Source organism: Petromyzon marinus, chromosome 31 (assembly GCF_048934315.1).
Source record: "Petromyzon marinus isolate PM22_M1 ecotype Great Lakes invasive population chromosome 31, UKy_Petmar_22M1.pri1.0, whole genome shotgun sequence".
NCBI lineage: Eukaryota > Metazoa > Chordata > Hyperoartia > Petromyzontiformes > Petromyzontidae > Petromyzon > Petromyzon marinus.
In genome coordinates, this window is record NC_133697.1 from 16,073,258 (window position 1) to 16,099,706 (window position 26,449).

General features: G+C 46.7%; 3 protein-coding genes across 6 annotated transcripts in view; 2 read left to right on the plus strand and 1 right to left on the minus strand.

Moving 5' to 3' along the window:
* Positions 1-402: 402 nt before the first annotated feature.
* On the plus strand, positions 403-15,419 carry EPHX1 (epoxide hydrolase 1). 2 transcript variants are annotated; one of them, XM_032964267.2, is made up of 9 exons: positions 424-553; positions 2,816-3,025; positions 3,406-3,586; positions 6,506-6,727; positions 7,955-8,084; positions 8,235-8,446; positions 12,663-12,771; positions 13,229-13,354; positions 14,297-15,419. In XM_032964267.2, exons 2-9 carry the CDS (start codon positions 2,825-2,827, stop codon positions 14,508-14,510), a joined length of 1,395 nt encoding a protein of 464 aa, XP_032820158.1. In that variant the 5' UTR covers positions 424-553; positions 2,816-2,824; the 3' UTR covers positions 14,511-15,419. The 2 variants fall into 2 exon arrangements, with proteins under 2 accessions (XP_032820160.1, XP_032820158.1); XM_032964269.2 differs by lacking the exons at positions 2,816-3,025; positions 3,406-3,586 and having other exon boundaries at positions 403-553.
* VPS51 (VPS51 subunit of GARP complex) lies at positions 14,789-25,195 on the minus strand. The gene is made up of 12 exons (XM_032964265.2): positions 24,772-25,195; positions 24,174-24,303; positions 23,186-23,332; positions 22,195-22,414; positions 21,489-21,945; positions 21,213-21,353; positions 19,868-20,065; positions 19,421-19,645; positions 18,493-18,711; positions 17,948-18,081; positions 17,724-17,811; positions 14,789-16,336 (listed from the first exon to the last, which is right to left on the minus strand). The coding sequence occupies exons 1-12, from the start codon at positions 24,961-24,963 to the stop codon at positions 16,076-16,078; spliced, it is 2,412 nt and encodes an 803-aa protein (XP_032820156.1). The 5' UTR covers positions 24,964-25,195; the 3' UTR covers positions 14,789-16,075.
* A 64-nt stretch (positions 25,196-25,259) lies between these two features.
* The window catches only part of NVL (nuclear VCP like), a 32,081-nt gene continuing 30,891 nt past the window's right edge, over positions 25,260-26,449 (plus strand). The window contains exon 1 of one of the 3 annotated variants that reach the window (XR_012945752.1): positions 25,260-25,700. Coding sequence is in view for 2 of the 3 variants with exons in the window: in XM_032964263.2 (XP_032820154.1) it covers positions 25,644-25,700 (57 nt within the window). In the remaining variant the exon portion in view is untranslated. The remainder of the gene's footprint in view (positions 25,701-26,449) is intronic. The other 2 variants (XM_032964264.2, XM_032964263.2) reach the window with 2 other exon arrangements.

Sequence of the window (26,449 nt, forward strand, 5' to 3'; positions counted from 1 at the left end):
TTAAATACATGATAAACATGTCACCCAGCGAGTAACACCTTGCGGGTTAAATAAAGGTCCTCGCTGACCATTGAGCTGTCGCTTGGGGCGCTCACCTATTGGGGATTCCAAGCACATTTGCCTCAATTCAAGTGCGTTTGCCTGCATTTTTCTGTTAAAAGGGAAAGGTGAAATCCCTCCTCCAATCGATCGCTCACGCATCTGCCACAGCCTCCACTAGAGAGCGCTCTGGGGATATTTGGTCGACTTGCACACTGACCAGACGTCTTGGAAGCGGGCCTATCCACACTTTACCCCACCACACGCGGCTGGTCGATAACCCGGTGTGCCCATTCACAGTGCTGGGCGGACAGAGGCAGGGTTCTTGGTGCGGGTCTCTGAGTGAGGAAGATCCGCGTGGCGCTCTCCCCACCTAAGATGGCGTCACTCGGCACACGCCTATCACGTGGGCTGGCTGCTCGTCACGTGGGATGGCTGCTGCTCATCACGTGGGTGCGGATCGGTTGGTCACGTGGGGCTGAGAGCTGCAGACGGCGCTGGACTCGCGCTGCAGGTAATCACGGCGCGCGCTTGCACCACCTGCAGCACCACCATCACCAACAACAACCATAAAACAATAACTACACAACAGCAACTTCACATTACACACCCACTACTACAAGACTTTAACTACACAACTTTACATTATACACCAACTACTACGAGACTATACACAACAGATACAAGTACAAAACAATAACGTGATGTAACTACATCTCAGCTACGACGAGACTATAACTACACAACAAATCGAACTAGACAACTACAAGCACGCACCACAGTCCGCGCACAGTGAATCTGCTGGAGACTGTCGCGCGTCGTGAGGGGTAGGGGAGCTGCGTCACGACGAGCACAGCGCGGGCGGGGCGAGGGGCTGCTGCATGTTGAGCCTGGCTCATCCTGCAGCAGGCCCTCGCCTGGCTCATCCTGCAGCAGGCTCTCGCCTGGCTCATCCTGCAGCAGGCCCTCGCCTGGCTCATCCTGCAGCAGGCCCTCGCCTGGCTCATCCTGCAGCAGCCCCTCGCCTGGCTCATCTTGCAGCAGGCCCTCGCCTGGCTCATCCTGCAGCAGCCCCTCGCCTGGCTCATCCTGCAGCAGGCCCTCGCCTGGCTCATCCTGCAGCAGCCCCTCGCCTGGCTCATCCTGCAGCAGGCCCTCGCCTGGCTCATCCTGCAGCAGCCCCTCGCCTGGCTCATCTTGCAGCAGGCCCTCGCCTGGCTCATCCTGCAGCAGGCCCTCGCCTGGCTCATCCTGCAGCAGGCCCTCGCCTGGCTCATCCTGCAGCAGGCCCTCGCCTGGCTCATCCTGCAGCAGCCCCTCGCCTGGCTCATCCTGCAGCAGGCCCTCGCCTGGCTCATCCTGCAGCAGGCCCTCGCCTGGCTCATCCTGCAGCAGGCCCTCGCCTGGCTCATCCGTGAGGCTCACGGTTGAGCGAGGCTCATCCGTGAGGCTCACGGACCCAGAGTAAAACACCCTGGCAGTGCATAATCCAACAACAGGGTTTGTGGGTTAGATCGCGTCAATATATAAATGTGTCGTTAAAACCGCCACTACCCGATAGACAATTAGTAAAGGTTGTAACGTAAACAGAACAAGCCACAACAGCAGAACATTCTCACCTGATGACGGACGCTTGTGTTGCGACCGAAACGTCGTGTTATTTTATTATTTATATCTACGTGACTACCGAAATAACCAGAGAGTATGGATTCCTGCAGTCACGAAAGCTTCAAATCATAATAAAACATGCCAATTAATTACTAGTAGAGCTCAAGAGCCAAGCCACAGCACTTACAAACGGAGTACGACGTTTCGCCAGTAATTACAACTAGCTTCATCAAGCGACAGCCAGATTTGTGGAGAAATCCTCCTGTTTCGTTCCTTAAATAGAGGCGTTGATGTGATGACAACACTTGAACAACATCTTGCGTGAAGTCGGGGGGGGGGGGGATTAATGAATGCATATAAATGACAATGGTTTACATTGTCGGTTGGGTTATTTGTATGGTAACACATGTAACACGATTTTTGTTCCTGGGTGTTATTTTCTAATTACTTATGCCTCAATAGTATAGAAAATGGCTATTCCCCACAAACTTTGCTTTTGTGACCAGGACGTTATGTGAAGGAATGACACAAATGCCCACGTTTTCTCATTGAAAATAGGTCAATTTCAAAATATCAATGTCCTGGTCACAAAAGCAAAGTTTGTGGGGAATAATATCCATTTTCTGCACTTTTGAGGCATAAGCAATTAGGAAATAACACTACCCAGGAACAAAAAAATAATACATTTGTTACACTGTTATTAATGGAGTGGATTATTAACTTTGCTTTTGTGACCTGGGGGTCTCCGGGTGCAGTGCGGGCACCCGAGGATCAGCTCACGGAGCACCACAATCCGCGCATTCATAGGAATTGGGCTCGAACTATGACCCACACTTATCGCATTGTTCTAAGGCAAAGTTCAAGGGAACGTTTAACTTGCGAAATTTAATTACAACAGGATCGCTGACAGTATATATTTATCTTCTTTGGTTCTTTCGGTAAAGTCACGTAGAATGAGAATAAAATAATAAATTGATAAAATAATATTCTCACGACGAAGTTTTGTACATTCTCACGACGTATATTTAATAAGCACTGTACTATGGACGTGGCGATCTAAGTTCTATCCCCGGCCACGGCTAAGATCATTGGCAAATTATTTGTCTGAACCGGTTCTGGGTTCCCACCAATGTGTATGAGCAGCTGCATTGCACATTCCGGTGTGCAGGTGAAAGACATGGCGGCAGGCGTTGTGGTGGCGGTAGTGCTGGTTGCACTGGTGTTCATTGGGTTGTGGAAGTTGCTGGGAGATTCTAAGAGGGACAAAGACTTCCTCCCAGAGGGAGATGGATGGTGGGGTAAAGGCGAGCCATCTCAGACTCCTGCTGACCAGACAGTCAGGCCCTTCAAGGTCCCCTACTCACCTGAGACCATGCAGGTAATATGCATTCGTGGTAGATTTTGCCGATTCGGGTTGTTGATTAGTTCTGGTTTGGTAAGATACTTTGTACAAGACTTTATTTAACTGGATTCAGCAGTTATGATTTTAAATGTTTTTAATTACAAAATAAGTTATCCGCATTCGCAGAGGTGTTGGTGAATCACAATGTGACGGTGAGATTATTTAAAATCAGGAATTTTCTAAGTAATTCAAAATCAAACTTTGCAAAGGGAGTATACACTGCCCTTGCCAACAACATGGCAGTGGGGAATGTAAATGTGAACACTTGAATGACAGGTATTCAGTGATTATCTGTTATGCTAGTTTGTCCAACGGCTTGTGTTTAGGTGAATGTGTGAGCTCTGAGTAACCTGCAGGATGTTCGTCGTCGCCTGGCATCGGTCCGTCTGGCTGAGCCTCTGGAGGGGAGTCGCTTCCACTATGGCTTTAACTCCACGTACCTCCAGCGAGTGCTTAAGTACTGGGCTGAAGAGTTTGACTGGGAGTGCACGGTAGCAGTGCTGAACAAGTACCCCCAGTATATCACCAATATTGAAGGTACAGTGTGATTGTGGTAATACTGGCCTTTGAGGCACTGATTGAACTGAGGGATAATTATTGTGAGTGCTTGCCATTTATTTTAGTCTTGCGAATCGAGGAAAACCGTCGCCTTCCTATTCATCAGGACCTCAATGATGTCCCTCGCCATCACTTGAAGTCACGCACGCCCATTTGGACCCATGCGCTTAACCTTAAACAATGCGAGTTCAGCCCTGATGAAGCTTGGAGAGATGATTGGAGTTCAAAATAACTCGTAGACAAACACCTTGTTGTGAAAGATCTCCGGTTTTGATCTTCCGCAAATATGGTTCACTCTAAACCGCATTTGCACAAACTATGGCAGATACCTGATGCACAAATGGAAAATTAAAAACTTTCTAATATGCAACTGTGGTCACCCAGAACAAACCATACAAAATAATGACGCAATGCTCGATACGTAGGAAACACTACAGCGATACACTCCATTGCTCCTGCCACGGTTATCTGGCTTGACCACCCAAATGTGAAATTGTAGTTATTGCTCTGCACCTACATCAGCTACACGAAAGAAAAAGTAGATTTATGTTATTAAAGCTTTCAAGCACTTTGTATATGTTTACAATCAAAAGTAAAAGTGCCTCCATGCTTTAATGGTTGTTGGACATTGGTCATCTCTGGTGACATCTAGTTGTGTAAATTGTACATTCCTATGGTGGAGGCCAGTGTCTCCAAAGGACCACTCGCTATTGGTAGCGGTATCGGTTTGGTTATTACCAAAAGGAAAAACATTTGTTTCACAGGAGCATGCCTTGTCGATGCAAAATTATGTTTTTATTGAGAATGAAGTTGCTTTTAGGTTTTGTGGCCAGGAAAGCCTCCACAGTATGAATCAACGTATCCTTGGGTGGCCCTGAAATAACAGAGATGTGCCCCACAAACTCCAAGCCCCTATGCAGTCCCGAGTAGTTGTATTGTCCGTGCTACCTGTTTGCAACATGAGTCACATTGGTAAATGCAAATACAGCATAATTACAATTGCGAAGAGATGTGGATAACTAGCTTTACTATCCGGCTTCGCCCGAGACTTGGATTCTTGTCTTGGATTAATACACGTCCTCCGCGGAGGGTGGGTGGGGGGATGCGTGACGTCAGCAGGCACACTGCGTGACGCTGGCGCATGCGGGTGACGTCACAGAGGTGATGTCACCACTCACTTGCCGTGCAAAGTATATCCATTATTGCGCCCCCCCCCCCCCCCAAAAATTCAAAAGTCTATTTCATACTTTTTGCATTGTGTACTTTCTGGAAGCTACCCATATGCCAAATTTCAAGTTTGTTGCATGTCGGGAAGTATGCTAAACATTTCGAACAGACACACATTCACAAATTTCCCTTTTATATATATAGATTCAGCACTCGGTGCTATATTTTAGTGATACATTTAATTAGCACCCTCTACTTGACTGGGATCACCCAAGCCCATGAAGTCAATTCTGCCTATTTCAACGTTTGACTGTGATGACCCATGACTCGTATGTGTGGTGCACATGGTCAAATGCACAGAGCTCCGAGACATATCAGATGTGTTATCATGGTTGTAATTAGGTTTGGCATTTCCAACCGTCTGTAGAATTGTCAGTGTTCCTAAAATAAGAGTGATAATCTTCTGGCTTGGCTCTTAATACAATCACATGCAGCATACAAGAAGACATTGTTGTCCTTCATTACGATGCTTCATCTTCTTGGTTCTTTCGGTAAAGTCAGGTAGAATGGAAATAAAATAATACAGGTGAAGAAACAGGTCTGTCCAGAAGACAGAGCTTGAACGAACACTGTCAAGCAAGGACCGCGTCTTTTAAGCTGTGTGGGCGGAGTTAACATGAATTAGCATGTTACCAGCCCCACCTCCGGAGCGGAGGAGGGGGGCTGGGAACACAGAAAAAGAAGAAAAACAGCCAAGGTGCCCTGCTGTGTCCTGTGTTGCATTATGGCTATGCTATAAACTGGACTACTGTACCAATACAATATTATACCTTCCAATCTAAACTACATGGTATAACATCACATCCATAGACAAATTCCACCTTTTAATTATACAATGCGTTACTTTACACTACCCTATACTTTAGACTATCAAATATTAGACTTGTAACATTACACTATGTCTTATTCTATGAACCCAACTATATACCACACTGCTGTATATTCACTATGCAATTACAAAGCTATATATTGCCTTATGAATTATGTTAAACATTACAATGTTATACTATTTATTATTATACCACATGTTATAAACCATACCATTAACCGTGGTGTGAGAGGTATTAAGAGGCAATGCCAGCGAATGGACTGCGGTCTGAAGGTCACCGTAAAATACAATCAATTAAGAACCGAAATGGTTTATAACATCTTTCCAATGGTTACTAAGCCAAAATCCATCTTCTCGGTTGAAATTGTCTCTGTGTTTGTATATGTGAATGGCCTCATGAACGAATCTCTCATGGTAGCTGGATGGCTTACAGACAACCTCCGTCTTCATTTCATTTGTATGAATGCTTCATTGTGAGTGTTTCATGCGAATGTTAGGTTGAAGCATTTATCCATTTTTTATGTTTAACTGGGCATTTTATTTGAAAGGAGCCTCACAAATAATTTGGTATTGATTGCACAAAAAATAAGCATTGCTGGCAGTGTCAGGACTTAGCTTCTGAGGAAGAGGCTGCTTGACAAATTCTGAGAGGCAATGGTGCCTTGCATTATTGAATGCATAACGAGTGGCTCAGATGCAGCAGATGGGTTTAGAGGGGATCTATAGTCATCAAGGTTAACTCGACCACCGTTTTATCCTGTTAAGATGATTGCTTGCAAGAAACACTATTCTCCATGGCATAATGTCTAACAAGAGATTTGTTTTTTTGCATGCATACCCAGGGATTGACGTGCATTTTGTACACGTACGTCCTTTGGGAGTCCCTGAAAGTACAAAACCCAAAGTGCTCCTCATGACACATGGCTGGCCCGGCTCCTTTTATGAATTCTACAAGATCCTGCCACTGCTGGTTGAGCCACAAGGCCCAGGTGCCACCGAGGTATTTGAGGTCATCTGCCCTTCCATCCCTGGTTACAGCTTCTCAGAGGCCCCTCATAAACAAGGTAACTTGTGGTTTTTATATTGCTGTTCAAATTAAATATGTAATAGTATTCCTCAGCTGTTAACACTACCAGTTGCTTTTAATTTATGTTTAAAACTCCTACAACTCAACTCTCACCATTATTACATTATCTGTGTTAAATGTTAGAAGGTACTTGAGTGTTTTTCTGTTTCGGCTATCTGCATTGAACTTTGTATTTGAAATGCACTTTGCATTGTAAACACTCTCCTCAGTGTGCATGGAACTTTATTGCTCTTAGTTCTGTTCCACAGAATTGTTTAATAGAGCTTACAATGTATGAATAATGCTCACTTGTGATAACCTAGGTTATAAGAGTTGTGTGTTTATAAATGTATTTGCATCAGTGCTGCATGTGACACTTGATTCTGTTGTTTATTTCACCGTCATTCGCTCTGTTGGTGTCAACGTCACTCGTGGGGCCGTTCCCACCTTTCATCCTGCATTTTTACAATTCTCTCGTGTCCCATTATGCCGTTTGCTTGGCCAACCCATTCCATTTATGAACAATTTACAACTGGTAGATTGTAAAATAAATTAGCAAAACACAACGGGTTTGTTAAAACAACTGCAAAACACTGCAGTGCATGTATAGTGTCAGCGGAGCGGGAGCACCTTATTTATCAACACCTTCAGGTTCACAGGTTCACCCTCACGCTCTCCTTAGTCGTCTAGCCTAGCCTTAACATAACCCTGACCGTGTAACACCGACGGCGCTGACCGAGACGGCCAACAACTATCCGACCGCGCAATATCTAGCGAACACGGCAGCCACGAGCTCCCGCTCTCAGCTGCTTTTATGCTACCCAGCGTGGCCTGGCTCCGCCCTGGCCGTGCCTCCCTTCTCGAACCCACTAGCAGGTTCCAGGGGCTTCCAGATGGTCTCCCATGACCCTTACCCCAGTTCCTTCGCCCTGCCGCCACACCCGCGTATATGTCCACCGCAGTTGTCGTTGCTGGACAAGAGACGGTGCTATTACACTACACATGTATCTGAGACAGCTACTGAAGGCAGCTGGGCATCAAATGGATAGAGGTGGACGAGAGCAGATTGGACTGCTTTTGAAAGTAAAAGGGGGGGGGGGATGTACGAGCCTGCTTTGGATATTAATGTGGTGATATTGCGCAATGCTATCCCATATTGCCAGGATTGAAACTTGCTGTATCCTGTGATTGTGAACTATTTGTGTCGTGTGGTGTGGATGTGCAGGGTTTAACTCGTTGTGTGCAGCACGGTTGTTCTGTAAGCTGATGGAGAGATTGGGACATGACAAGTACTATGTGCAGGGTGGAGATTGGGGCTCCTTAATTGGCACCAACATGGCAAACATGCGACCTTGGTGAGCATCCAACATTTTATGACCATTTTGGGTACTCGGGCCCCCTCGTCTCAATGAGCTTTTACCCGGTCTTAAATCAAGGAATGAGCGAGCGTGCTTGGAGCATGTAATAGTGCCGTTCCTTCATTCTTGTGGTGTTTACGGATGCAGGTGCGTGAAAGGTCTCCACCTGAACTTCGCGACAGTCACAGGAGGCTTGGTACGTTTGCTGCCATCTGCTGTGCTCGGGCCTTGGATGCCTGGGCTTTTTGGCCTCACCCCTACTGACATCAAGAGGGTGTTTCCTTGCACGCAGTTGTTGAAAAACGTCCTCCTTGAAAGCGGATACATGCACATCCAGGGCACTAAACCGGACACCGTTGGTGGGTTGCCCCTTGTTTTTACTTTCATAGTTTCTGTAATTGTGCACTTTAATTTGTTGTATGGCATCCCAGTTTCTATTAAAAATGTTTATTACTCTGCTGTCTAGATCTTATGTTGCTTAATCGGTGATTGCAAGACAAACACCATTAGCCATGCACTTGAGTAATTAAACATCCAACTACCACTTTGGCAGTCATGTTGAATGGTTTTGGAAGAGGTTTGCGATCATTATTTGGTTGGTAGAGGGGGAGGCCTTATCAAGCCCTGAATACAATAGTGCAACATGCCTTAGGCTGTATTGCATGGAGATACAGGATGACTAATCACTATAACATGTCAAAACCCAAAGGATTCAAATCAGTGAGATTCATAATGGAAAGTTTTGGGCAAAAAAGCCAAGAAAATCAAGAAACTTAATATTGTGTATCAGCAATAGTTGTCAACTTAATAAACACCCCCATAGTAAATAAAATAACTGTGGATAGTTAGGAGTTTTCTATTCTATATTTAAAGCTTTCGTGACTGCTAGGATCCATACTCTTTGGTTCTATTGGGTAAAGTCACGTAGGTGAAAATAAAATAACAACAAGAAGTCACAGCTCATCGAGACGCTGACCTTCCTCAAAAGATGCCGCGATCACAAGGTAATACCCATCGCTTTCACTCATTTCTGCTGCTGTATCTTCGAATTCTAAACAGATTCTGCTTAAGGCCAGCCTATCTTTAATCTCAGAGAGGATAAGGCTACTCCGATTTGAACTCGATACTTAAGACAGGACTCTCCTACAAGCTCATTTAATGTTAACACAAAAATGTCACCTTCTGATTGGAATCACGTAGGCAACATGACTGCTTCTTCTGCTGAGTCACTGTTAGTCAAATGTAAAGCTAACCTGATTTCTAAATTCAACCACCTATCAAAGAAGAACCCAGTTCCACATATAACAAAACTAGATGTTAACAAAATCGTCATTAATCAGAGTAGCACCCCGATTTCAGACAATCTGAAAACAGTACTGGCTAGGGGACTAAATTTTGCTGTCACCCCAAAACACATACCAATAGATGATATCATCTCTCAGGTCGATGTAGCCCTCAAAGGCGTAGGACAGATCCAAGCAGACGTTGCGAGAGCTGAAATAGCCACTATTCTTAAGAATGCTAAGAAACCCATTAGTAACATCAGCAAAAATTAACGCTCTGAACTCGCGAATTAAAAAAAACAAGTGATATAGTCATCCTCTCAGCCGATAAAGGCAACACTACTGTTATTATGGATAAAGATTCATACAACAAAATCCAGAATCTGCTCAACGATGGAAGTTACTCAAAAATAAAAAATGACCCTACTAATAGCCTAGCGATAAAAACCAACAAGATCATCACAAGTTCGACCTCCCTAATCGACCCAACTAAACGTTCCTCCCTAAAACCTGCTGCAAGACCCCCTAGATTATATGGTCTTCCCAAGATTCATAAAGAAGGCACCCCACTTCGACCCATCGTATCCACAATCAACTCCTCTACCTATAGACTAGCCCGTTTTCTGTCAGATACCTTGCTGCCTTTCACTGGCAAGACCGCCTCAGCAGTACTTAACTCAGCCCAATTGGTCTCTATGGTCAAAGATGTACTGTCCCCTGACGATATCCTTGTCAGCTTCGATGTGGTCTCTTTGTTCACCAAGGTCCCAGTACCTGATACCATTGAAATAATTGAAAATTTGGTCCAACATGGACTAGACCCCGACACACCTGCACTGGTTAGGCACTGCCTCAACAATACCTACTTGGAATGGCTCCTTCTACAAACAAAATGAGGGTACCCCCCATGGGATCCCCCTTATCACCAGTGATAGCCAATATTTTCATGGAGAAATTTGAATTGGACGCCATCCAGACTTCCACCCTCAGACCTTCCCTGTGGAAGAGATGTGGATGACACTTTCGTCATTTGGCCACATGGCCTCCCAGCTCTGAACCTTTTCCTACACCACATCAATTCCAGACATCCCGCCATCAAATTCACCATGGAAGTGGAGAAAGATGGCAAGCTACCATTCTTAGATGTTCTGTTTGAGAGGAGACCTGATGGCTCATTGGGGCATTGTCTACAGGAAACCCACCCACACAGATTCCTACTTGAAACCTGATTCCCACCACCACCCAGCCAAAAATAATTATCTCATCAAAACTTTATACCATAGGGCTCATTGCATTGCAGACCAACACCACCTGACCAGTGAATTAAAACATGTACACCTGGCCCTCAAAAGGAATGGTTACTCTGACCGTACCATCCGCCAAGCTGTTTCTCCCTCCATACAGAAACCACTTGATACTCCGGTCAAAACCACACTTCCATATATAGCAGGCGTTACTAAAAAGATTTCCAAAATTCTAAACACAAGATCCAGGTCCGGTTCAATACAGTACACAAAATTCGTGATCTGATCCCATCCGTGAAGGATGTCATTCCTGACTTACAGTACCCCGGGGTTTACAAATTGAGTTGTACCTGCGGTGATTGCTATATCGGGGAGACAAAGCGACATGTCTCTGACCGAATTCGCGAGCACAAATAAGATTTGAAATATGGCAAAACGAATTCTTCTGCCATGGCTGATCACTGTTACAACGCTGTGGGGGATCACGATATAATTTTCTCCGATACCAAGGTTCTTTGCAAACCCTCGGGCTTTTATCAGAGATTTGTTCATGAAGCAATTCAGATCTACAAACACAGACACAATTTCAACCGAGAAGATGGTTTCAAATTAAGCAACCATTGGAAAGATGTTCTAAATCGAACTAAACATTAAACTAATTTCAATGGTACAGTATATTTTTGCAAGTAGTGGTACCCCAAACTTTCGCAGCTCTTATAAATTCCCTTTTCACACCATCAATAGGTAAACTCCCCCTCCCCCCCGCGCCAAACGGCAAGTCCACCGGCACGTACACCACCTCTTTCCTAAAATCGGCCAATCAAATGCTAATTTTTATGCTAATTTCTTTGTCAGAACACCTTGTTTGCTCGCACACAGTTTAAAGGTCTGCTGTCTGAGCAATTCAGATCTACAAACACAGACACAATTTCAATCGAGAAGATGGTTTCAAATTAAGCAACCATTGGAAAGATGTTCTAAATCGAACTAAACATTAAACTAATTTCAATGGTACAGTATATTTTTTCAAGTAGTGGTACCCCAAACTTTCGCAGCTCTTATAAATTCCCTTTTCACACCATCAATAGGTAAACTCCCCCTCCCCCCCGCGCCAAACGGCAAGTCCACCGGCACGTACACCACCTATTTCCTAAAATCGGCCAATCAAATGCTAATTTTTATGCTAATTTCTTTGTCAGAACACCTTGTTTGCTCGCACACAGTTTAAAGGTCTGCTGTCTGAGCGTGGTTGTGTTTCGCTAAATTCTCCTGTTTGATTAGTACTAGGTGCCTCGGTGAATGTATATGCTCTGACTTTAACATAGCTATTTCTGTGACCATTTACAAGCTAATCACTCAGCTATTTCAATGCTAAATTCTATGCTAATTCCTTTGTCAAGGGGTACCTCTGCGGATGTTTATACTTTAACTTAGCTATTTCAATGAGCCATTTCAATGCTAAATTATATGCTAATTCCTTTGTCAAGGCACTTTGTTTTCTTCTCACACAGCTTAAAGGTCATGATCTAAGCGTGGCTTCTCTCACTCCAGCGCTGTCCTCCAGACAGTCTCGTCCCTTCACCTAATGAAGGCCGCTTGTGTTGTGGCCGAAACGTCGTGATTTTTTATTTTATTTTCACCTATGTGACTTTACCCAATAGAACCAAAGAGTAAGGAGTTTTCTACTTGTTTCAAATAGGATTTAAAGTAAACCTTTGTAGCTGATGCTTACATGAGACCTGAACCAGGTGTAGAAGCTGCTGGTGAGACTGCAGTAAATAGTGCCGAGTATTTTTTTCAGGTAAACAACATGAGAATGCATTGCATGACCATGAGACACTCAACATTGTGAAAAACTGTATCAAGGGTAATACTTAAGACTTGAAATGTGTGCTATAAGCAATGCTTGGCAGCTTCATGTAAACTAATATGGTTGTGCTGCCGTGAATTTTTATGTCCAAGTGTCTAACCAAATGTATATTGTTACCATATAATTGTCATTCATTTTCTGTGCCATTTCTATTTATCGTCTCGGTGTTTGATTTCAGGGGTTGCGCTCAGCGATTCCCCTGCTGGTCTGGCTGCTTATATCCTGGAGAAGTTCAGCACCTGGACCAAAAGAGAAAACATGGATCAGGAGGACGGGGGCCTTGAAACGTACGTGCAGACAGGACGCGAGACCATTCACCATTTCGATTTAAAGCTTTCGTGACTGCAAGGATTCATCTTCTTTGCTTCTTTCGGTAAACTCGCGTAGAATGAGAATAAAATAAGACAATAAAATTCTCACGTTTCACCAGAAGAAGGCTACTTGTGTTGTGGCCAAAACGTCGTGAGAATTTTGTCTATTTTATTTTATTATTTTATTCTCATTCTACTTGACTTTACCGAAAGAACCAAAGAAGACCATTCACCATGTTCGGCATTGTTTTTTGGAATCTGACGACAGATGTTATCATTTGAGGGCAGAATCAAATGCCTAACAGCTGCTATAGATCGAATTCAATTAGTTAACATTGATGCTTCATACGGATTCAACTTCAGCAAGTCTGAGTTGAAATTCAGATGCCACTATCCATGTGGGCGTTGATGGGTTACGTCTGTTGTGGCACAGTTTGTTTGAGCTGGATGAGCTCCTGTGCATGGTGATGATCTACTGGGTGAGTGGCTGCATCACATCGTCCATGCGCTTCTACAAGGAGAACTTTAGCCGCAACATCTTCAAAAGTAAAGACGCACAGTAAGTCAATGCGTAGGTTTTCCCAACCAGTATTGATTCACAATTGCTTTTGTATTAGGCCACTAAATGATCTAATCGAATATGTGCCATTACAATTCTCGTCTAATTATTACATTTGGTGGTAAGGATTCTTAAACTGACTGGTGAGTGTAATTGGCACATAACGCTTGTACACAATTTGTTCAGCTGTATCCGGTGGAGGGTTCCTAATGGCACAGGTTTTTGTGTTCAAGTGTGAAGTTTGTTCTCTTACTCCACATGGGTTTCCTTTTGGTTCTTCGGTTTTCTGCCTTTACTAAAAAAAACACAATCTATCTGAGATTGACCAAACATCATAAAGCTGGAAAATTACCTGCAAATTACTCACTTGGGATTACACATAGCAGCATCACCATCTATTGCAGACATTTTTTGCAGGACCCTCCTGAAAAGAGTTGAGGCTCAGAGGTTTTCCTGTATAAATGGTTTTGGACACATTTAATGCTTAATAACGTTTCTCAATTGCATACGTGCTTTATTATACATAGCTATATGTTATTTTGCAATATACGTAGTCAACCGTGCTAATTAATAAATCTTGCTATGGTGTTGACTACATATTATATGCTATGGTTTTATTATAAATACAATTATACTGGTAGGAACGAAGTTGTAAACTGAGTGTACCAGCCTGCAATAGATTGTGTCCGTCCGTCCGTCCCCTTTCAATACTTTAAACAAAGTGAAATCTCGTGCTGTTGGGTGTAAAATCAGCAATAGACAGCGCAGAGACTTGTCCTACCAGCCCACCCTGCAGGGACCTGTTATTTGATCACATTGGATAACTCCAATGTTGGTTGCATTGACAATTGCAGGAGTCACTACGGTACATGTCAATGGCTCGTAGAATTCGAGTTTCGGGGAAGCGCTTTGTGGTGATAACGTGGTCGTTGTGCCCGACAGCATGCCCGTGTGGGTTCCCACGGGGGTGGCCGCCTTCCCCAGTGAACTCGTGCATACCCCGCGCGCATGGCTGGCCTCCAAGTACCGCAGCATCGTCTCCTACGAATACATGCCGCGCGGTGGCCACTTTGCCGCCTTCGAGCAGCCGCTGCTGCTGGCGGAGGACGTGCGGAGCTTTGTCAAGAAGGTGGAGGAGCTCGCCGTGCTGCCGTGAGTGGCATGGGAAGGCAGAGCCGCATGATTGCCCACCCTCTGGCAGTGCCGCGAGACCCGCATAGTGCCTTGATGGAAGTGGTATAATTCAATTGGCTTTCGTCTGCACACACTAATTACGAACGTGGAGTAAGAGTTAAGGCTGCCAATCAAAATAATGTATTTTGTTTAGTATCAATGTTTACCATCTTTGTGAGTGTGCTTTAAAACACAAATGGAAAATGAGAATATTATATCAGAGCACCACACCTGTTAAATAATACTCTGCAACAGCAAATATTGAATTTTCAGAAAGCATGTCTGTATTGAAGGTTACATTGCCTCGTATGAGAGCCGCAGGCCAGAAATATTACAATACATCCTTTAATTATACATAACCTATATTAAGAATTGTATTAACCTATCCTGCATACTCTACACGCTATTTCTATAGCATCCATATATTAGTGAAACTTAACCATGGGGATACAGTGTAACTCGATTCAATTCGTGAAAATAACTCGTGCGCAAGGACACCCACTGATAAACGTGGATTATAGGAGTGTTCAATAGGCAGTTTCTTCCCTTTATCTGTGCTGTTTTGGTGGGATGATCAGTAGCAGGCAAATTAGTGTGCCTTGGTCAGAATCATCCCTCTACATGGAATATCACCACTGGAAGGTAATGATGCAGTTATCATCTGTGTCTCCAACTATCCGTCACAGCGCTGCACTGGTTACCATTGATACATATTGCTTGCACTATTTGACAGCAAAATTTTGCTCGTTAACATTGTTGAAAACACACTAACATGCAGCACTTACATGTGGTCTAATGCAACATTATTTTTTGGTGTTGTGCATCCCTGACTGCTCTGGACTTTTGGTTATTTAGCCATGAAGCTTAATTGAATAAAATGGAAAAAAAGTTACATTGTGGAAGTCATTTTAATTCCAAAGAAGCGTTTATATTTGTCAGGTGACAGATTAGTAACTAGTAATCCATGTGGCAGTCCAACAACGAGATGTAACTGCAGAGATGCACATGGGGGCACTTGTGTAAAGTGGCCCTTACAATAGACTTAGCAGCCTCTTGTGAACCCACCGAAGCTCAAACCATCAATTATTTTGTACATTTACAGTTGGCTTCTTGGGGACACTGAATTGCCCAGCCAAACTTTGATTCTCTAGAAATATTAACGTAATTTTCAGAAGACTGCAAGCAAACATCAGCGATGCGGTTCATAACCAAACGTGCTAATCACACCGATTAGCACAGTTGGCTATGTACGGTGCGAAAGAAGTTCAACAGTCAAACGAGCAACAGGGTTGTGGCGCAGTGGTAACACTCGCACCTTACAGCAAGAAGGGCCTAGGTTCAATTCCCGACTCAGGCAACCTTCTGTGTAGAGTTTGTATGTTCTCCCCTTGGTCTGCATGGGTTTTCTCCCAAATAATTAAAAAAGCACTGTCACTGGAATTGGGTGACGTAGAAATGTTGCTCCCTGCTGCAAAAACTTGACTGGACCCTCCTGAATAGAGTTGGAGACTTTCCTGGATAAAGGAGCTTGATAGTTTTGGCCATGCCTCAGCCCCTTTCACAGATGACTTCAATGACGCTGGTCTCCATGGGGATGGGCTGGATGCAGCGCTGCAGAGTGCTGGCCAGCACCTCGTCGAGAAGGGCATGAACCAGTGCCTCCTCGCTCACGAAGCGCCACAAGTAGAGCTGCAGGTAGTGGCAATCCACTTGGATCTGCTGCAGCCCAAACCGGCCAAATGTGCGCAGACGCACGCATTCCAGAAAGGTCTTCAGGCTGATTTTGATGATGCCTGTTAGCACTGAAACCTAGGTGCAGCAGACAAACAGTGCCATTAAACCATGCTTTGTTGAAACACCGTGCGTCCGTATACAGTTTGCACAATATGAACCTGATTGTCGATATAAATACGACACGAGATTTGTCTCTACACTTATTGAAAAAAGTTATTTTTCACAGGGCACCCGTGAGCATCAACATGATGACTCTCCACTTAAGTCACTATGAAAACGCATCCCATTGCTCTGCGAGCTTCACAAAATAGCAGCAGCACGGACTTGGCTTTGTTGGTTCTTAATCTGTGGCTGCCTCACGGCTATCACAGCCTCGGAACTGTAGAGCAGAGTCTGGGCTAAGCCAGAACTTCCCATCCAGTAGGGCCTGCGCTAGGGACTACCCAAGGCCACTCCTTTGAGGTGCTCCACTGTCATGGTGGCCCACCACACAACAGCACCACTGTCCCCACTCCCTTCTGAGAGGAGTTGGAGCCGTGGATGCCCTCTGAGCGTTCATCACGATCCGATTGTCCCACGTGCAGAGTGTGGCTGACAGCGCCACTCCCTCAACAGTTTACAGTTTCCCACGAATTTTAAGACTCATAAACAAATCTACCTCAGAGCAAGATTGCCAGAAGTTGAACCGTCAACTGATCTGCCACTTCATCATCACAAACACGTTTTACATTCCGATTGTAGCGAGTGCACTAATTTGGAAATGATGACGTGTATTTGATAAGAGTGCAATTTATGCTGAGGCATCTCAAAAGGACTTTACATGTGATCAGAGATTAACAAACGTTTCAAAGGCACCCCCAATGACTGCTGCCCCTGTGGTTAAAAGGAGACTCGGCACCTGGCCTGCAAGTGTGCATCAGTCTGCTCGTTAGGAGTAATGATTGCTGTGTAATGCCATTTGAGTAATCAAGACAAATTAGACCCCGATGCCAGCACACAATGGGCTGTTTCAAAGATATCAAGGGATCTTTAACGTCCACTCTGATGCAGACAGGATGTATTTATTGGTTATGACCAATAAATATTAACCAGCGCAGCCGCTGGGCATGAACTGCGACCCTCTGCAACAAATGGCGAACGTGCTACCACTCGGCTGTTGCTGTCGTTCAGAGCTGCTGCCATATCCCACCTTTGTTCAATACATCTCAATCATCTTTCCACCCTCTGGACAGATGTGCGTGGGTGCCACCATTTACAGAGATATATCTGCCATCTTGCAGTAAAATCTTTAAAATAAGATTGCACATGAGTGCCTGGGTCGTGCCCCCATTCACTAAGCTAATGCTGACATGTTGCAGGCTACAGAAACCCTCTTTAAACACCCTTGTATTTCGCTTGGACACGTTGTGTCTCTCATGCCGTAGAAATTTCAGAGAAATAAGTACAATGCTGCAAATCTCACCTTTGAGAACTCTACGGGACTGAAGATGTCCACACGTTCAGAAAACAACTTCTGAATGTTGCTTAGGAGGCTTGTGTCCATGGGTGCACTGAGACAGACAGGGAGGCACAGAGAGGGCAGAGACAAGCAGGTACACCTTTATCTCTCAATGTAATCAAAATACAGTAGGCAAAGATCCAAACTGAGATCGTAGTGTGTGGGTATGGGGGAGTGTGTGTGTATACCTTGGTGTATAGCTGGGTGCGTAGCGAGGGGGTGGTTGCTGTAGTTGCCGGGAGCTGCTGTGAGCGGAGAATGCACGCTTGCTGGAGTCGCTGCTGTGAGCCTTGCGCACGCCCTCTTCAAACAGTAACCCAACCTAGACCCACGGCACAGCTCCCTTCAACCTCAACGCTAATGACATTTATCCTATGGGTCTCTCAATGGACCCTCTGAGGTTATTTCTCTATTATTCAGCGTGTTTACCCAGCAAAGTCTAAAACATTTTTTTAGGAGGATCCTGACAATTATTTGCAGTAGGGGGTTGCTGACGTAATCCCAATTGAGTGATTTGCAGGTAATTTGTTAGCAGTGGGATATTTGGCCAACACCAGTTTCGTAATATGATTTTAGCTTTGGGAAGGATCTTGAGAACCCAGAGGAAACCAATGCGGAACAGGGGAAGAACATATAAATATTTCACAGAAAGGCACCCGAGTCAGGAATTGAACTCAGGCCTCCTTTCTGCGAGGCACAAATGTCACCACTGCACCATCATCCTGACTCCGACCTGCACATCGATGGCCGTGATGTCCTCAACCACGCGCTTCATGACGGCACGCACGTTCCGCGGCTCGATGGAGTGGACCCAGTCGCGTGTCTCCACGCTCTTGCGTAGCATCTGGGACAGCGTGAGGCCTTGCACGCGCACGTAGTGCGTGAGCAGCCGCGTGGCCGCTTCGCGTGCCCGCACGCACAGCGCCGACACCGACGTCATCGGGGACTCGTCCTGCGCCACCACACCCATAACACCATGGATGGCTGCATTCAAAAACACTTAAGCTTGGCAGCACTCTGCACACAGTGCTGCCGGGGTCCTGGGCGCCCCGACTGGAACAGCTATGTCACAGCTGTTAGCAGCAGTGGAGACGTTTCCTCTTTACGCTTATTCCATGTTACAACAATAGGGGGTGTGCAGCATTGCGCATACAAAAGCTCTTGGCCTTATCCAGACCACCAGCTCAAAATAAATTGGCCACATGTTCCGTTCTTTGCATTGGTGGTCGGGATAAAGGCAAAAGCTTTGATACATGCTGCAAACGCTCTGTTTAATCTATTTGTTTCTGTCCATTAACTTGTGTTGTGATGGGTTCTCTAGTCAATTATAGATTTGAATTACACCTAGTTGCAGATTACAGCATCGAGTTGCGTCCGTGACTAAAGAAGCCATGGCGTGTCGACTCCTTCGCACCTTCCCTTGCAGAGGGACGAGCGGGCAGTGCCCCCACTCCCATGCCGCACTGCGGAGAGCCCGACGCAAGTCCCTGTTTATCACATGGCAGCAAGGTCTCCGACGTCTCAACGCAGCTCTGCAGCCACTCATACGTGCTGCATCGCGGATTTCAGGCAAACGACACCGAGGGACCGAGCAAATGATGCAGGTCGGGCACAGCCTGCGAGTCGGCGCTTCGGCTACGCGAGAGAAGCCCGGGTGTTACCTGCACAAGGAACTGCTCGTCCGTCAGCGTGAGGATGTAACTGATTGTGGACGTCTCATAGTCAAGGCAGAGGCGCGACAGCAGCAACAGGAGAGCTGGAGGGGTGGCCCCACGCTCCCCGGGGCCCCCAGGGCTCCCCTCGCTGTAGTGCTTCCCCAGGGCACAGACGTGCTGTATGAAGCCCACGACCAACCCCTCCCGCACTCCCTGGCTGCAGAACTCGCCCTAGCATAGCACACAGCGGAGTAATCAGATTAGCAAATAATCAGGATAACAGGGAAAAAACTAAGATCGGATTTTGCCTGACGATGGTCTTTTTGTGCTCGTTACAATGTCTACATATAAAAAAGAATATTCAAATCGCATCAATACTGAGCGAGCGGTATTCTCATTCGGTTCAGGAGATGAACAAAGAGCGTCTCTGCAACGCGGTTCACATGAGCTCACCTTAAAGTACGGTTTGACTGAGAACGTGATGTCCTTGGCACAGAAGAGCTGCACCTCAGCCAGCACAGCCTTAATCTTGTTGAGAGTGGCACAGGAGAGCTGGGCCAGCAGCTCGGGTAGGCTGGGGCTGTCCTTTCCCACGAGGCGTGGGGCAGCCAGCGCCTGCCGTGCATCCGTCAAACAGTCCGCCAGGAACTCCTGCTCGTAGGTGCCACAGGGTCACAGCAGTGTCACAGCAGTGCTCCCACCGCTCCCGTTCTGACAACGCGCGCCCGGTGCAGTTGTGTAGTCGGAGACGACAACTCCTAAAACTAGAATGTGCTACAAAATATTAACAAACCGTGAAGATTTTGATTTAAAGCTTTCGTGACTGCAGGGATTCATATTCTTGGTTCTTTCGGTAAAATCACGTAGAAGGGAAACAAAATAATAAAAATATAAAACAATATTTTTATTATTTTATTGTTTCCCTTCTACGTGACTTTACCGAAAGAACCAAGAATATAAAACGTGAAGATGTTAACCTCAACTGCAAGTTGATGGGATGGCACAAAGCTTGGCATCTCCTTGCATCACATTACTTGGACATTAAAGCTCAGTTGCTGAACACAAGGCCAATAGCCAAAAATTTCAAGTAGCCAGCAATACATAGTACTATCAAAGTTGTAATAGACGAAAAACGTGCAAAACTTTCTTGAAGTGAGCTGAGTTTTAAGAGCTTTGAGAAAAGAGATGAGGGGGAATTTCAGTCAAGCAGCCTGGGAGAAAAACCAGAAAGAGAAGTGTGACTTGCAGTGTGGTGTGACTTGTGATTGAACAGTATAATGAGATGAAACGGTGTCAGGCAGAGCATCCTCAACATGGGTGGACGAATCAATGAGTGGGAAGAGTAAGGATGGTAACGGACTACTGGTAAACGAGTGACTGGAGTGAATCGGTGAGCGCCAAATCGCCATTCACCAAGTGCTTTACATTGTTTCTATCAGGTGAAGTGACGTAGGAACTGGGTACTCAACCCAGATGTGAAAGCAGGATTCCAACTTCAGCCAAAGTTATGCTTTGTATAACAGCAGGAATTGCTCAGAATTAGAGGCTTTGGCTCGGAGAATAAATCAAGATTCTTCGATGCCTCCTTCCCCAGAATGGTAACACAGTTCTTCTATGAGAGCTCAGATGAGACTGTTGTGCCAAGCAGAGAAATGGTGTGACAATGGCTAGGACTATTATTGCTCTAACGGGAGAGTTAGACGGTGATGCGGGCGCCCCGCCGTTTCTGCGGTTGTATGTGTGAAATGCGATGTGTGCAAGCGGCCGCATGCATCGCGATGCGGTCGGCGCACGCTACCTCCAGAGCGCGGGCATACTGCTGCAGGCGCGCGCGGGCAGACCGCTCGACGATGCCCATCCCCACGGCCACAACGCCCAGCCCCGGGAGCAACCGCGACAGCGCCTGCAGGCGGCGATGGAATCGGTCCAACGCCCGCACCTGCAACACGGGACGAGTCAGCAGTTATATGTGGCAGGCAGGGGTGGCTTTGGTGTGGACATGGCCACCTCTCTCCGAGAACCGCAGTGCTCCTTACACACGCAGGCGAACGCTCGTCAGGGAAGCGGTACGCACCAGCAGTGAATTGTCTCCCAGGCTTTTTTCCTCCTTGACGCGTGCCTCCACCAGCTCAAAGTATCGCTCCATAAGCTCGTTCACAAACACTTGCAGCTTTTCAAGGGCTTGTGCCGAGTCCCCATCGCTACACTGACTGATGAACAGTTGCTGGAAGGAGGCGATTGACAGGCACATGTTGCTAATGAAGCCATTGCAGCCCCGGTCAATAAACTCCAGGATGTCGGTGGGTGGAGATTGGACATTGCCACTTTCCTCAAGGCTGCCTCCAAAGTTTCCCGCATCGAGCTGCATCCTCCCTGTGTCTCCGGGCACGGACTGCAATGTCTCCAGGTCGCAGCAGAGCCGCGCACGAGCATGGGACAGAAACTCATCCCACAGGTGCGCTGGCGGCTCCCCGAGCTGCAGCAGCAGGTCCACACACTCCGCCAGCTCCTTGGCGCTCGCCTCCCTGTCCCTGCAACCCACGTGGGGCATCCACAGAGACCGAGTTGCGTGGCGGCCGCATTAAAAGCAAATATCACCGCAGTAATAAACATGCAAGGGGCTTTTCCAAACAATATTTTGATCCAAAGGCCCATGGCCCTTTTGATACCTGTGTTCCAAAAGTCGGTGTGGGCAATCCCAATTGAGTAATAATTTGAGTGAGTTTCGTGCATCGCCTGTATCGCTAGTAGAGTGGCAGTGCAATATCTGCTGCACGAACCGGAAGCGCTCATGCAGAGTATGCGCGAGCGCGGCCATGATGCTGGAGCAGTCGTCTTGGATGCCACGAAAGGAAGGCATGTGCTGGTACTGATGGAGCACCGCCCGCGCTTTGCTGTAGTAGCGTACTGCCTGACCCCACGCCGCCAGCTCGATGCATTTGTGCAGGCGTGCGGGAAGCTCAAACAGGAACTGCAGCTTGCGTAGCAGCACATGCACACCTGCGGAGGCAGGTTGCAAGTCTATTTTGTTGAACCATGTGAGAACTCCAGAGGCCAGGACAGTCTATTTGCAAGAGTGACCTGGGTTACCAATATGACAAAAGCAAAGCAAATAATCATAACAAAACCAAAAACAACTGCATCACATGAAGAACTAAAAATATTGGAAAAATAATTCCCTGCAGTGCAATTCGGCTCTGGAAAATAACCTGCATATTGAACACAGCACAAATTACAACACTAAGCTACAGAAACACTGAAATTAACCAAATGTATGTTGAACTTCTTTCGCACCGTACATTTCCAACTGTGCTAATCGGAGGTGCGGGTGACTAGCGCAAATATTGATAACAACACGAGGCACGTGTTTAGACACCTGCACACAGTGGCATGACAAACGTCACGTTTACCCAAATGCATTGCATGTAACGAATCACCAGCATGCACGCAGGAAAGCGAAGGCACGTAAAGCTGCTGTACTGAGGTCGAAGTTTACTTCTTCTATCACGGCAATTATAATCGATCTTCCTGGATGGACCACACAGCTCCCGTAGCTCTCGCACAGTTGCTACCAGGGTTGGTTCCAGGGCAGCTCTTGGAGCTGAGCAATTTAACGGCGCGTGCGAGGAGCAAAACCCAGGCCCACCTGGCTGCCGCCTACACCTGATTTGGGACTTGCGAGAACGTCGCATCGTGCAGCTGTGTGAAGACTTGGGGTGACAGAATACACGCAACGCACTGTCTGAAAGCGCTTGGTGGACGAGCCCGCACCTGACAGCTTGGTGATGTGCTGCCGACGGTCCTGCAGGGTGTCGCTTATTTTACCACTAAACTCCGTGATGGCAGCCATGTTGGAGGTGAGGCACTCCATCTCATCCTCCATCTTCTTAAAGTCGTTCTTCATTTTGCGAATTGTGTCTGCAAGGAGATGCGCGCACATTTTTTGTTTTCGAAAGCGGAGTTCATCACTACTGGGGGAGCCTTTGCCAAGACTCCCTTGACAAAACTCACATTCTCAATGACTTTTTTTTCCATTTTCCATAATAGGAGGGAATCCTGATATAACCACCATGGAGATGAAGCGATGATGAAATTAGATCATTTACATAAGCAATATGGAATCGCAAGACTGACACAGGGAGACCTTCCTCCAGGAGCGGATTCACCATGGCTGACGATAAAAAGCAACTGAGTAATGACTGAGTTTAATTTCTCCCTTGATAACATGTTTCGGTTTTTTTCGTCTGATAGGCACATGTACAGCGTCAAATCATCTGAGTTGCGATACCTGCCAGCACTTGTACTGTATATGCACGTGTACTTACACATGCTTGCACTCGTTAATCTCGGAGATAATTTCTTTTCACATACACGATGTATTCCATGTGAAATAAATTTTGCTAAATTTCTAATCAAGTGTCCATTCCAAATCCCATTTTAGTAAACGGCATGTGGAAGGAGAGTTCATAGAACTGCTTTTAAAAACAAATGTAAGTGACCTTTGATACGTACACGAGGGGGACGCTCTGTTCCACACACCGTGCTGCAGACGACGTGGGGGTCGTGGTGAACTCGTTACAATGCAGCGTCACACAATCAACTCCTCGCACCGTGATACGTGTGCATGCAGCACCGTGTTTAAATTTGTTTTGAGTTACGAGTTCCAGGAATTGATGGATTGAGGTCAATGCACACTGCAGGGTGATAGCAATAGCTCTGGTAAATGCTGCCCGCGTCTAACTAACCGAGTTCGTCGCACCTGTGGCAGAGATGAACTTGTTGTAGTTTTCGTAGACGAGCGTCTGCATGTCGCTGTCCAGGGCTCGGATTTGCCGCACCATGTCGGCCTCTCGGCCCATCAGCTCGGGGAGGCTGCACTCTTTCCGCAGCTGCACAGACGCCCTGGTGATTAGGACTGCACACAGATCGACTCCACGCCAACATTAAATACAAAATCTGGTGATGCCGCGTTTGCAGTGATGCACAAGCACAAACATATCACGAAACATTCGTTAATAAGACTGCCTTAAAAATAATGTATATAATGTGACGTTTCGGGCCATGTTGAACAGAGGCTAGCGGGGTATCTCCTCTGGCCTTGAAAGGTTGCCGATGTTTCCCTTTTCAAGATGAATGCGAGGTTTGTTCCTCCACCCCACGAGCTTCAAGACTGTCAATGCGAAATCATAGGTCTCTCCCTGGGAGTTTATAATGGTAGTCAAGAGACACTACACCAGTAACCGCTGGGACCCTGGGTTCCAGTCGAAGCAACTGCTCCCATCTGTTCTCATCTCCCGTCTATCTGCCCCGTGTGCCTCACGTCTGCTATGGCGAGCTATCCCCCGTGTGTCTCCCACCTGCCCCAGATAGATCTCGGGGTCGAAGTCAGCGCCGTCGATGTCGCAGGGCCCGCGGCTCTCGGGGTTTTGTGTGCCCGCGACGCCAGGGGCCTCTGGGCCGCCCAGGCCGTAGTAGCGCTGCAGCATCCCGTGAGCGCGCCGCCTCGCCGCACCGTGCTCGCCCGCGGCGTCGGCAGTTGACGTGGCCATGATGACAGAGACGAAAGGGACGAGGAGGAGGTGGTGGAGGAGGACGTGTTGTGGAGGTTGGTGGTGGAGGTGTTGGTGGAGGTTGGTGGTGGAGGTGTTGGAGGAGGAGGTGGTGGAGGTGGTGGTGGAGGAGGTGTTGTTGGTGGTGGCGGCGACGTCCACCCGGCTCGAGCCCCACCCGGAAGCCGAGGCGAGGACGCCTCGAAACGCCCAATACGCGGACCAATGAGCGCGGAGACTCCGACACGCGACCCCTGACCCAAGGTGACGTTGGATCCTCGCCCGTGATTGGTCAGCGCGTTTACATTAGCCTACGCCGATTGAATTTTTTTCCGCTTGTGTTGTGGCCGAAACGTCGTGAGAATATTATTGTGTTATTTTATTTTATCAATTTATTATTTTATTCTCATTCTACGTGACTTTACCGAAAGAACCAAAGAAGATACGCCGATTGGTTAACCTCGTTCATGTGAGCGTAACGAGGCTCGGGATTGGGTCGCGACTTGGAGCTGTGAGCCGCACGTGGAGCGGAGAAAAGGAGGAGGCGAGGAGGGAGAGGAGGAGGCCAGGAGGGAGAGGAGGAGGCGAGGAGGGAGAGGAGGAGGCGAGGAGGGAGAGGAGGAGGCCAGGAGGGAGAGGAGGAGGCGAGGAGGGAGAGGAGGAGAGGAGGCGAGGAGGAAATGCGCGGAGCACGCGGTTCGGGGGTGGAGCGCAGCCTCGCGCACCGCGTACGCGCCGTGAGACTCCCACTACTTAATAGCACAACACTTCTACACGACCCAAGTACTGTAACTACATTAGACAGTACTGTACACTGCTACAATGTATTATGCTCACTACTGCACGATGTACAGTTTGTTGAACTTCTTTCGCACCGTACGTAGCCAACCGTGCTGAACGGAGGTGCGGAGGAAGGACAAGCTAAATAAAAAGCATTTCTAAATAAATGAGTAATCCACCATTAACTCACCCACCTACAAACTGGCCCGATTTCTGTCTGAGACCCTGCTTCCTTTTACGGGCAAGACCACCTCAGCTGTACTTAACTCAGCTCACTTGGTTTCTCTAATCAAGGACATCTCACTGTCTCCAGATGATTTACTTGTCAGTTTCGATGTCGTCTCCCTGTTCACCTAGGTGTACCTGATACCATTGCAATCATTAAAGACTTGGTCCAACAGGAACTGAATCCAGATGTACCAACTTTGGTAAGGCACTGCCTTACCAACACTCACTTCACCTGGAATGATACATTCTACAAACAAAATGAGTTCTAGATTTGAAGCTTTCGTGACTGCAAGGATTCATACTCTTTGTTTTTTTCAGTAAAGTCACGTAGGGAAAATAATATAATAAAACAACTAAATTAAATCACGACGTTTCGGAGGCAACACAAGCTTCCGTCTTCAGGTGGAACAGTCACAGCAAGATAGCAGCTATCTTGCTGTGACAAGCTTCCGTCTTCAGGTGGAACAGTCACAGCAAG